This window comes from Folsomia candida, unplaced genomic scaffold (assembly GCF_002217175.1).
Source record: "Folsomia candida strain VU population unplaced genomic scaffold, ASM221717v1 Fcan01_Sc012, whole genome shotgun sequence".
In the NCBI taxonomy this organism is placed as follows: Eukaryota; Metazoa; Arthropoda; class Collembola; order Entomobryomorpha; family Isotomidae; genus Folsomia; species Folsomia candida.
This window is the reverse complement of record NW_019091204.1, coordinates 645,427-658,123: the sequence shown is the minus strand read 5'-3', so window position 1 is coordinate 658,123 and position 12,697 is coordinate 645,427. Positions and strand designations below refer to the sequence as shown.

Below are 12,697 nucleotides of genomic sequence, written 5' to 3'. Positions count from 1 at the left end.
AAAAGATAAAAGTGACTGTTTAGTGTCGTTGGATGAAGAATTATTTTCTTTACAAGATACCAACGGTCAGAGACAAATTTACTATACAACCAAAGGAGAAATTAATTCCAGAAGATTGGCCATCCCGCACACGGAAAAGTTTTGCAACAAGTTCATGGTGGTTGGTGCATTATCTGGTCGTGGTCTCCTCCCACTTATCAAAGTTCCACAAAAAGTGAAGGTAACTGCGAAGTACTTCATTGACTTTGTTTTAAAACCGCTTTTGGAGATTCATCTTCCAAAACTATATGGCTAGGACACAAATAAAGTGATAGTTCATCACGAAGAAGCGTCATCGCACACCGCCCTTTTGACCCAGGATTACGCCAAGGACTTAAAAGCTAGACTCGGGATAACAATCATCCAAAATAGTGAAATACCTGTTAATTCACCCTATGTAAGTCCCATGGATTTTTTCGGCTTTGGATTTCTGAAATAAAATCTTTTCTTGGCCACCCGAAATCTTTTGACGGAGTTTGGAAAGTTTTGAGAGACTAGTAGTCTAAAGTTGACCTCACCATGGTCAAATCAGTGTACAAAGGTTGGAATCGCCGATGTCGACTTGTAGTTCGAGAAAAGGGCTCTCACATAGAACATGTTCGGGACCTCCACTCCAAGCCGTTCAACCAGTAATTTAAGGTCATAAACGTTCACGTGTTAGTGGCGGAGCCTCCGTAGGAATGCTCTTGGTTGATGGATGCGCCGCTATTCCATTTATTCTCATGCTGAATTTTCTTCTGAAAATATGTGGTCGATGCGATGAAATGTGCCAAAATTTTTTGCGATCTTGCAAAAATCCGGAGTTCCTAGGTGGGATGGGTTATCAGGAGAGGAGAGTGTATTTAAGGGAGGTGGATAGTTTCCCACGGTTGACTGTGCCGGTGGGTGTGGGACAATTTAGGTTAACAAGGTTAACGAAGGAAAGCAAGGTGAAGGTATGGTCGAATTTTACTGAGCGAATTGTAAATTTACTGATTGCATTTAGATAAAATTGTGGTAAATACCATTTAGTAATTATTTGTATGTATGTAAATATTTGTATTTCCTCACAAAAGTTGCAATGAAAGTTAGTTTGTTTGTCATATTTAAATATTTATGTGCTTTTACTTGCACAGGAAGTATGTGAAAATTTGTGTTCTGTTTTACAGTAAAAAATATTCTAGACAATGTGTGTAATGCATGATGATTATGATAATTTCAGGCATGCGGTGAACCACATACGGTCTGAATTTTCTTGGTTTACGCAGCCATGTGACGAAATTAATTATCTGCCTATACGTACGTTTTGTAAATCATAGTAGAATTATCAACCAAACCTAATGTAAAGCATTTAAATATATAATAAAGACTATGAAATCACCCAATTATAGGAGAGACCAGTGTTCATTCAAGGTAAAAATTATCTGAATTTTCACTGCTATTGGAAATGGTATAAGCATCGATTTTCGAAATTTTTTGCGTAAATCTAACCCCTCTAGTCTCGTTCACGGTTCGATAATTATGCAGGGTACATAGTTGTCAATTATTATTTTTACATAGTCTCTTGATCCACGTATTCCTGTCTGCATTACTAAACCGACAAAACTACATGGGACGAGTATCTAGTTAATTGTTATTTTTAATAAATGCAACCCGTTTTAATGGAAACGATATACCTAATTAACCACACATCCGTTAATTATGTTTTGTAAATTTGTAACGTCCATTCAAAAATTTTTTCACCTGGTTAATCATAACGACTCGAGTACGCAAGCAATCCCAATTGTCTCTCCGCTACTCGATTCTTCTTCTTTAGAAGCATTAAAATTACAGAAAATTATTTAGCAACCGATTTAAAATTATAGGATGAAGGAAGCAGAACAGAACATTGTGCGAACTTCACTATTACAACTGCTCTTCATAAATTATTACCCGTTCGGTTATAAACCATGCGTGGAAATAGACTTTGATAAAAGAGGGTCCGTTTCGGTGCGAAAGTCTACATGTAATAGAATGGTTTCTGGAATTCCACACCTATGCATGGGCATGGCCTGGTTTTTCTGCGGATTTGCCATCGTAGCTGTAGCACTAGAGAGCAAAACATATCTGGAGATGGTAATGATTCCTAAAGTGTGGACCTGGACGGTAGGAGTACTCCTCGCATCGAGTGGAATCATCACTTACAAAGTTTGGATTCTCGACAGCCTGGATTTGCCTGTTAAGATGGCGAATGAACTGATCACTATTGAAAAGGAATTACTTGCTGGTAAGTTGTTACTCAAAATTTGGTCAAAGTTGCAAATTTTAACCTTATACACTCACCTGTGAGACCTCTTGGCGTATGCTCCCAGGGTTTGATTAAAATAGGGTCAATCCATCAAAAATTTGATTAATATTTAATTTGCAACGCAAAATGTGTTATAACTCTGTACTTGGATCGAAAAAGGAAAAGATAGGGAGACGACGACTTTTGTGCAAGAGTAAAATAAGAAGGTCACTTATTCTACCAGAGATTTCTGCTTTTAATACATCAAAGAATGTATAACTAAAGATTTGTACCTAACAACTAATACCTACCCAACTGCCTGATAAGATGAAAATGTCTAGTCCTGGTAGATTTTCTTGACTTAAACAGAACTTTCTAATCAAAATCATAAAATTAGACACAACAGGTTTGATGTGTTTTGATGATAAAAACTGTTTTAAAACTCTGTCTCCAATCTTCCCGTTGATCGGAGATATTATAACTCATTATAACGAACAATAAAATTTTCAAATATTACACTTTACAAATTTAAGTAGATACATACGGCGTGTCTTAACTTCCTTGCTTAGAGGTACCTCTGCGGAACCTAAGGTTGGAAGACCGTGCATTTTCATATCATTCTTTTGATTGATTGACAATAAATAATTTATTCAAGTCGGAGAGCATGTGCTGTGAGATCTTTATTGTCAAGTAAGACAAGACAAAGTCGAGACAATTTTTGTATATTTTTTCCAGAATTACCTAACAGCCGATGGGAATATTCGAACACGCATTTCCGGTTAATCGACTACCTAACCATAATCCTCTACTTGACCCCACCCATCGTTATAGTCGCTGTAGTAAATGCTGGTTCCGACCCTTTTGTTTTCCTGGTGCAATATTTTCTGAAATTCGACTCATTCTTCTCCCTCGTGAAGCACGTTGTTTTACCCGGTTACGGAAAAGTATTCCAAGTTATAGCCTTGGTCATGATTTTATGGCCAGTCTACAACTTTATTTTCTACGAGTTGGTTCGAATTTTGTTACTCAACTTCATCACAGGGATTAACGCGGGCCAAAAATCTTGCACAATTTTGCACTGTTTGCAGAAACAAATGCAAAATCGGGCAGCATCATATAAAAAATATTTCCTGGATTATTCCCGATTTCGAATTATTTCGCAAAGTGTAGATCACGCGTTAAGAATTTCGATGTTACTTCTGCTCATCGCGATAGGGATGGTCACGTGTGCCACGACTTTTATTATTTTCCGCCTCCATGGCCAATATTCTACTGGGATGGTCGTTATTAATGGATGTGGCACGATTGGATTTAATCATCTGTTGGATATGCTGTTGAGAATCTTTGGACGTTGTGATGACATGTGCAGAAATTTTTTGCAATCTAGCAAAAATCCAGGACTCCTGGGTAGGATGAGTTGTCACGAGAGAAGGGTGTATTTAAGAGTGTTGGCTGGTTTGCCAAGGTGGATTCTAATAGGGAGAATGGGACAGTTTACGCTAATCAGAGTAACGAAAGAGAGCAAGGCGGGTATATTGTTTTACATTACGGAAAGAATTGGCAGTATGTTGATCGCATTCCGATAGATGCAGATAGTAGGGTTGCCGCGGGTAGCAAAAATGCTGCCCGTTACCCGACCCGTTACCCGCAGTCCAACTACCCGTACCCGTGCGGGTACCCGTTACCCGCTACCCGTTATGAGAATTAAGCTAAAACCCAACCAAGCTTCGGAATAAATTTGGTTTAATCAATTATTTGCTCATTTGGGTTGATATGTAGTTTGAGATAACGTGAAGCAAGTAACGCATACCGTAATTTGCTAGGTAGATGTCATTATTTATTTCCATTTAATACATAACATTTTTCTTACAATGGAACCTTTTTGAAGCTACACCGGGTTTCTTAGCGAGCTGTATCAAAAAATCAAGCCAGCGATTAGGAATTACATACACTTATCTTTCCAGTGAATGGCCCCTTTGAAGAAAACTATGTGGGGGAGGGCAGGTCAAAGTCCAGCATGGTTTACGTCCAGTGAAGAAAAAAAAAGAACATTTACTTAAAAATTGAACTTTGCAGCGACATTTTGCTTCAAAGTGACTAGTCAGCGAAAGATAAGAATCACGTGATTTCTAATTTTGACTTATCTTTTTGATATAACTCGCTTAACAATCCTGGTGTAGCTTGAGAAAAGCTTCCATTGGTAGTTTGATTTTTTGAAATTTTGATTTAAATTCAGTTTTCATTTTAAAAAATTGCCTCCAATTTTGCCTTCAATATTATCGACGATTTTCACCCGAAAAAATTAAGATATCGTCAGTGTTACATAAATACGCAGAAATACAAGCCAAATTAGTACCGATATTTAAGAAAGGATGAATTCTGCTTGAGAAACAATAATTTCTCTAAATTATCTGAACGCAAAAAGTGTTTGAGGCTGCCGTAGGCTTCCGAAAAGACACGCTCGTTACAAACTCTAATTGCTGGCAAATGACAAATTTTGAAATGCATAAACAATAAACTGACTCTGTTGTTGGTAAATAGACTAACTTGATGCTACCTTTCTTTGTGAACTGATTTATGTCCAAAATTAAATAAAAACTGAACTACCCGTTACCCGTGCGGGTAGTTCTCACTACCCGCAGATAACGGGTACCCGCAAGAATCGTGCGGGTATGCGGGTAACGGGTACCCGACCCGTTACCCGCGGCAACCCTAGCAGATAGTACTTGGGAAATAAACTTCGAATTTTGCGGACTGTTGAACTTTCTACGCAGTACACTTATGTACAATTAGAACTTCAGCTGTGGAGCTCAACCCAACGTCATTCGAGGCACTATCTAGAATATGTATATACTGGATTTATGTAGACATATTTATGTATGCATCAAACTAGAAAGATACAATTTGATAAATTTGCGAAATGTGTTTAAAAACAAATAAAAATAGGAAAAAACGACGGGTAGTTTTACATTACTAATTTCAATTTACATTCGCAATCAATTCTTTAGCTGATGTGGCCAGAAGTAACTTAAGATTTCATACAAAGCTTGGAGGAAATCAGTATATTTACTATGGATAAATATTTACTATGGATAAATATACTCATTGGAAAATAATTAATCGTTGTCGAGCAAAATTCAAAATAATACTGCTTGGAGCTTGGAGAACGTACAGTTTGAGATTTTCGACAAGATTCATAATTCGGCGGACGTTTAGAATTTTGAGGCAATTAAACGCACGTGCAAAAGCGGTTTTAGTTTCGCGACAACACCGTCGGCATCATGTAAATAAATGGTTTTTCGAACCTTGGCCTAAATATTCTATGCACAAACATATTACATACACACATGCATATATGTTGATATTGAAAATGAATACGCCCAGATAAATTTACTTACATACGTAAGAAGAACAGTAAGCTGGAGTTTTGAAATTACCTTAAGTATGTATTCATATCTAGATATTTACTAGTCAAGCACGACGGTATTAAATTAGCATAATATATATTTCCGGGCGTACATGCATAAATCGTGTCACCAATTTCGTCTAGAAATACCCCACACCTATTCAAGTGAGGCAAAAAGCTTCTTGCAAAAACGTAAAACTCTTTTTGTACTTTATACTCTCGAAATGGATCACGTGCTTCTTGCAGGGTCCGAACCTTACGTTTTCTATATTACATACTCGACCACCTTCCCAGATCGATCGGTGGCACGTGCTGCTAGCTTCATCATTTGGAATTGGGCGCTTCTTCGTTAGGCGAGATATTTCGAATCGGTGATCAAAATCTTTTCATCCCCAAATCAGTTTTATTGGGGAACCTATCGCTAAAGTAAGTGCCGATAACTTGATAAAATTTTACTCCAAATTATTGAATTGTACTTATCAAGATTAATTAATGCATACGGAGACGTAAATAATTTTTTAATTTTGGACAAATCACTACACTCTTAAATCTAAATTTCAAATTAAGTAAACTAACATATGAACTCCAGAGTAACGTGAACTGGACAAAGAATAGGTTTGCTCTGGATTTCGAGTATGATTCCCTAATTTAAAATTCAGTGTTTCCTTACTTTTCAAACGGATATCACTATTTTTAAGAGTGTTACGTTTAAGTGTGTCTATGTTAACAAAATATTGTATTATGGGTCAACCATAACCAAAAAACGCAAGCTTAGTAAGTCAAACGCCATGAGTTAACAGACTTCAGTTAAATAATCGTCTTGAAAGCGAACTTCTTTAAAATTTCAACTAAAAAACGATAATCTTAGTCCTAAAATGATGAGTGTAAAAATACGCGAAATTCCACTCCTACAACATCTCTTCGTCACATATTACCCTTTCGGGTATAAACTCTAGGTGGAAATGGTTACGGAAAAAGGAGGCCATGTTTCCATTCGAAAAACCAAGCGCAAATTTGACACCGTAGTTTCCTTAATTCCAATCGGATGCTTGTCTGTGACCTGGTTTATTTGCGGATTTGCAATCATTATTCTCGCCACGGAGTCCAATACATATCTCGAGATGGTACAGAATCCCAAATTGTGGACGTGGAGTATCGGGGTAATTCTCCCATCATGTGGTGCAATCGCGTACAAGGTTTGGGTGGTGGACGATCTCAACCTTTCTGTAAAATTGGCCAATGAAATTATTGCAATCCAGCAGGAACTAGTGGCGGGTAAAGAATTTAAAAAATTATAAATAATGCTCCGCATGAATTCAGATTCGGCTGGAGCTGAATCATAAGATTTTAGAATCTTATGAGTCAAATCCTCCGCATGGGTGAAGACTCAGTGGAAAAAGCATATGACCGGTTTGGGGGCAACCATATACGTCGTCCATATGTTAAGATAGGAAGACCTAAACCACCCGTGTGCTAATATGATGACGCAATATATGGATGTTATCTTGAGGATAATAACGGAAAACACTGGATATATATATCACACCAGGGCGAACGGGTCAAAATTCTTTAAAAATCTTGATTTAAATACATTGCGCATGTTATTACATAAATCATGTGATCGGAGAATTTGAATGAAGGATAGGATGCCTACCCCCTCTCAAATCGATCACATGCTTTCTGAAAAGTATCATGTACGATATCAAAACAAGGCTTCAAATTTTGCTTCGATCTCGGATTCGTGCGGAGCACTAGCGACCAAAACTGAAAGAAAATTATTGAATGATATTTTATTCAACTTGTGATAATAACTTGTCACAGAATTATCATTTAGCCGACGACCGGAGTCGACATCTACCCAAGCCCAATTTTTCGACTTATTAATTGCCGCACTCTACGTTGCCCCGCCAATCTTGGTAACCGGTTTGATAAGCACTGGCACCGAACCGTTTCTATTCCTGGTAAAGTATTTCCTTCAATTCGACATCATCTCGGCTTTCCTGCAGCGCATCTAGTGGTCTGGTTTATACGGCCAAATATTCCAAACCATCGCCATCATCCTGGCTTTTTGGCCAGCCGCCAATTTCGTCTTGTATGAAATTATTCGAATTTTTTTATTCTCCATTTTCGCTATTGCTAATTTAGGGGATAAAGCGTTCTCAATTTTACACTGTTTACGGATCAAAAATGGGGTATTTATCCGTACAAAATATTATTCTCGACTTCGAATTATTTCGCAAAGTGTGGATTACGCGGTTAAGATTACGACGGGATTCGGGATCGCAGCTATGGGAACGATCACGTGGGCCACAACTTTTATCGTGGTTCGCTTACATGACCAATTTCCCTTGGGCATGCTCTTGGTTGATGGATGTTGCGCAGTTGGATTTTTCCTTGTGTTGGCAATTCAATTGACAAAATATGCCCAGACAAAATATGCCCAAACAAAAAATTTTTTGCAAAGTTGCAAAAATCATGAGCTACTGAGTGGGATGATGTGAGACGTTGTTGTTTGTGATTGTAGATAAAAATAATATGGGAAGAATTAAAAGTGTCCAATAAAGTTGTCTCAAAGTTTGAAATGCGAGTCGGCAGGAGAGGAAGGTGTATTTAAGGGAGGTGGCTGCTCTGCCACGGCTGATTATGCCGGTTGGCCTGGGACAATTTAGATTATCCAAAATCACGAAGGATAGAACAGGAAGTGTGTGTCTGGATTTGGGTGAAAGGATTGTGAACATGCTGATAGCGTATAGATAATGATGTCAAAGAATCGACCGTCCATAAATTAAGTAAAAATATGTAAAAGAAAAAATTATGTAAAAATTATATATGTAAAATCGCGATTTTCTAGATGCCTTCCCCCTTGTGTAACGTAGCCACGGCATCATTGGAGCCTAAACCCCCCTCCCCCTCTTTCGTTATGAAACTTAGATATGTCTGGCCCCTAAAATTGTTACACACCAAATTTTCTATACAGTAAATATGCTCTGGTACAAGTGGATCGAACTGCACGACGTAAGGATTGTTTTTCTTTGCCAAAATGCAGCTAATGATACTGCTGACAATGCACATGTCAGACATGTTACTCACCGTAGATATACACAGAATAGAATGATGCTATCCCATTTTGCTAAAAGTTGACTTACCTGAGGTAGTACATAAATTATTGTTTTATCCCCGTTGTGCTTAATTACCTGTATTGTAACGGCCAATGTACCAAAAACAACTTGAATTGTGTAATTCCCAACGGATGTGATCAATCCATTTGCAGATACGTAGATAATTAGCTCGAATACAAGAGCTTACATTAACGTTTGACATGAAGGCTTTGCACATTTAAAAGTGATAGTGTTTCAACCGAATTAATCCATACACACGCCACACACGTGTCAAGGATTTATTGATGTACGCGTATATGTACTTATCTTTGCCACTTTCCATGCTGATTTAAAGGATTAAAACTTCTGCATTGTCCAAATTGAGGAAGGATCGTGAATAAAATACGTTGTATTATTTAACCAGTTTAGGATCAAATTAGGGCATGCAAAATATGATAATCCTACTTTGAGAATACCGGCTGAAGACTGTTTTTAAATTTTTTAAATGGATTATATTTTTTTAAGTTACAGTTTAACAGAATTGAAAACCGGACTTCAATTTTTAATAATACCCGCTTTTAATAACACTCGTTATCAGTGGTTGTGCTTAGAATCGAAAATAAATAGGCTCACTAAAATTTTAGAAATCCGAATACTGGAAAATGTTTCTTTTTAATTACGAAAATTCGATTTTGGGTTCCCGTTGTTCCTACATATGTATGTAAGTTAATCATACTAAATACCTACGTATCTATGTAGCATACTAATGCATGGGTATGTTTATACAACAAGGTTGGTCAAAATTTAAGCACATCTCTTAATGACGGGCCCAAGTGTCCTTGTGCATAAATGGATTATGTGGATATAAAAATCGGAGTAGAGTACAGTTTCCATGCATTACAGTTTCATCACTTCTGAACAAACGCGTAATAATTTACATATTTAAGTACGCAATATGTCGTCCCGAACGAGTTTCTTGTCCTTTTTACTCTTTTTGATCTCTACAAAATCCCTGTCAACCGGAACGGTTCTCACGGCGATGATACTCGGTACAAGGTTGCCTTATCCTAATAACTGCACGCGGCCTTATCATTTACCAGGGGAGGATGTCATCACGTTGTTTGGAAGCTGTCGAGAATATCCGAACGAAAATAAGGACATTCTCCGTTTCAGGATGTCAACTGATACAATTGAGAAGGTTAACATTATTCATAATCAATTCATATTCAATACACATTTTATGGAAATATGTTATAAATTTAAGCCGAATTTGATACTAAACTCTTATAAATAATGGTACCCCTTTGACGGGTAGAATTTCACTTTGAATTATAAATTACTTAAGTAAAATATCCCAAATGCAGAGTACCGTTAAACTGATCAAGAGCAGAGCTTATACTAAACTTGATACAATTTACATAATTTTCATAATCTAAAATTCAAACTGCCTTTACTATTCAAAAGGGTGACATTATTTTTTAGGATTTTTTAATTTACATATTTTAAGTAATTAGCTCCTTATCCTTACCAGGTTGGTGAACTACCGGACAATACGAATCGCGGAACCGTGCAGCCTGGAAGTGTTGGATATATTTACTACTTGGGTGGAAGCAATAACTTGATTTACCGGTACCACCCGGGTCCTAATACAACCGAGACTGGTGGTGTTTTCCCCTTCAATCTGCGGGACTCGACCTCCATCAGTCTTAACGTGACGGACGATGAGGTCATAATTTTTGGCGGGTATGGAATTCCGAATGCCGTCTATGCTCTAAATTTGGCCACATTAACGGTGCAGTACGAAGCCACGCTACCCATAAATATTTTAGAAGCTACATCCGTCCGCGTGGGGGATTACGCTTTTATCTTCGATTCCGGGGCATCGAAAGATAATCGACAGGCAATATCGACAGGCAATTCGGGTCAATTTGAAAAATTTCACAACCGAGCTTGTAGGACCGCCGACCCTTCCCGCTTTTTCGTTGAGACCTTCCTCCGTTTATGATAGTCGAGGGAATAAAGTGTACGTTTTTGGCGGGTATACTGTATCCGAGAACCCGGTAAATCCTACCGCGGGAATTTACGAGTTCGACCCTGTCACATTTGAAAATAGGTTTATCCCAGTTGTAAATTTTCCCGCTAATGGTGAGTTGTATTGGAGAATTGCTCCTGCAGCGGTGTACGTGCCGGATTCGGACAGGTTTTATTTTTTCGGTGGGTCATTGTCTGATAGTTATTATTGGCGCCAGGATGAAATTTTCTACGTGAGTCTAGATGTACTGCGGACAGAGTGAAAATTGCGTGTGAAATTTGTCTATAATTTCGGTGTAACTTATCTTGCTGTAAACATGCCCATTATACCTGTCACATGCATACAGAAATGAAAAATTAATAAACTAATAAATAAAGATGGCACCAAACGAATGGGTATCTAATTAAAGGAGAATTTGTTCAGAATTTGTAACTGAATGAATCTTTGTACTGAATAAATTTGGATTACTTCATGATCGTTAATAGCCTGGTCTCAAATCATGCAGGGTTTATTATTGTTGTAGTCGGGTCAGAGCTTTGCTTTTGGTCCGACTATTGCTCAAATACTATTCAAATACTCAAATACTGGACTCAAATACCGGACTCATACATATGTATACTATTAAATATTAAGGAACAATTTTATTACTATATTTCTGTAGAATAACACTACTTTTTTATTTTATTTATAATCTTTAACCACCGAAAATATAAAACATGAATTGCGATGCATACTCCATTGCGAATACTGCGCCGGGACTCAAACGCAAATGGAGGTAAACTAATCGCTACTGCAGCACCCCAAACTACAAAAAATGTTGCAAGGGCTCCGTCTAATCCAATAGCAACGCCTCTATAAATATTATTGTAGTTTGTCACATTTTTATGCGCCGCAGGTTTCCGATATAAATTCTTCTTACTAACCAGTTCATGCTCAATACGGCCTTGAATCCTTGAATACCGGTCTCAACCAGACGCTTATAATAAAATGGTAGTCTTGAGTTTCCTGCCGAATGAAATACAACTCCGTAAAAGGATTCAAGCAGTACTTGTTTCCCTTTGTAAAATGTACGCCATGGATAGTTTTTCGAAAGGAAATTGTATTCCGCTTCTACGTCATCCGAATTAGCAATGAAAACAGTTTTCCCACATTCAATGACTTCCAGTTCTATATTTCGTTGCAACTCTTTTATATCGTTAGCTTTGGTGAAATTGAATTTTCTTGGATAATGGGAATGTACAGGTAGAAATGATTTCAGTGCGAGATTAAACTGTTTCCTAAGATGTGTGCTTTCAAGCCAATTTGTATTATCAAACAGCAGGGCCGCATCATGTAGATAGGTCAGGAATTCAGGATAATTCTCAGTAATGGAACCAGGCCGTGCTGTGGTAGGGATCGAGTAAAGTTTGAAGCAGTTATCACGTTTGTACGGATTATTTTCTTTTCTAAACTCAGGGGCCAATAACCACCAAAAATACCATAAGAGTTTGGCCTGTATACTCTTCGTATCTTGGATTTCAGACTCATTCAACTTCGGATTAGTAAGGAAAATGTCAGTTTGATTTAGAGATAATTCGTTGCAAACCAGATCATTGAATGTCTTAGGCTGAAAGGTTGAGAGTGGACCATTAAGTTTAGAAATCATTAATCCAGTATAGCAATTCGTAAAAATTACACTTGTTAAACACCAAAAGCCAAACGTTAACCGAAAATATCTGTTACACTTAATTTTTTGGGGAACATGACCCGTCTCCTCAAAAAATGGTAGCCAATATAAAAATCCACGCACAAAACGAGATATCTCTAAAATATCCATAGACCCATGTTAAAGCAATTACAAGAACCAGAATGCCTAACAATGCCGACCACAACTCGGG

The 12,697-nt window shown here is 37.6% G+C and overlaps 1 protein-coding gene across 1 annotated transcript; it reads left to right on the top strand.

Annotated features, from left to right (window-relative positions):
- Positions 1 to 9,668: 9,668 nt before the first annotated feature.
- Positions 9,669 to 11,296, top strand: LOC118437171. The gene is made up of 2 exons (XM_035856019.1): positions 9,669 to 9,986; positions 10,320 to 11,296. The coding sequence occupies exons 1-2, from the start codon at positions 9,744 to 9,746 to the stop codon at positions 10,791 to 10,793; spliced, it is 717 nt and encodes a 238-aa protein (XP_035711912.1). The 5' UTR covers positions 9,669 to 9,743; the 3' UTR covers positions 10,794 to 11,296.
- The last annotated feature ends 1,401 nt before the right edge of the window (positions 11,297 to 12,697 follow it).

Bases quoted from the DNA above. Each gene is read 5' to 3' on its own strand.
- LOC118437171 (XM_035856019.1), top strand. From the start codon at position 9,744: ATGTCGTCCCGAACGAGTTTCTTGTCCTTTTTACTCTTTTTGATCTCT. The intron at 9,987-10,319 runs GTTAACATTATT...TATCCTTACCAG, and splicing joins CAACTGATACAATTGAGAAG to GTTGGTGAACTACCGGACAA.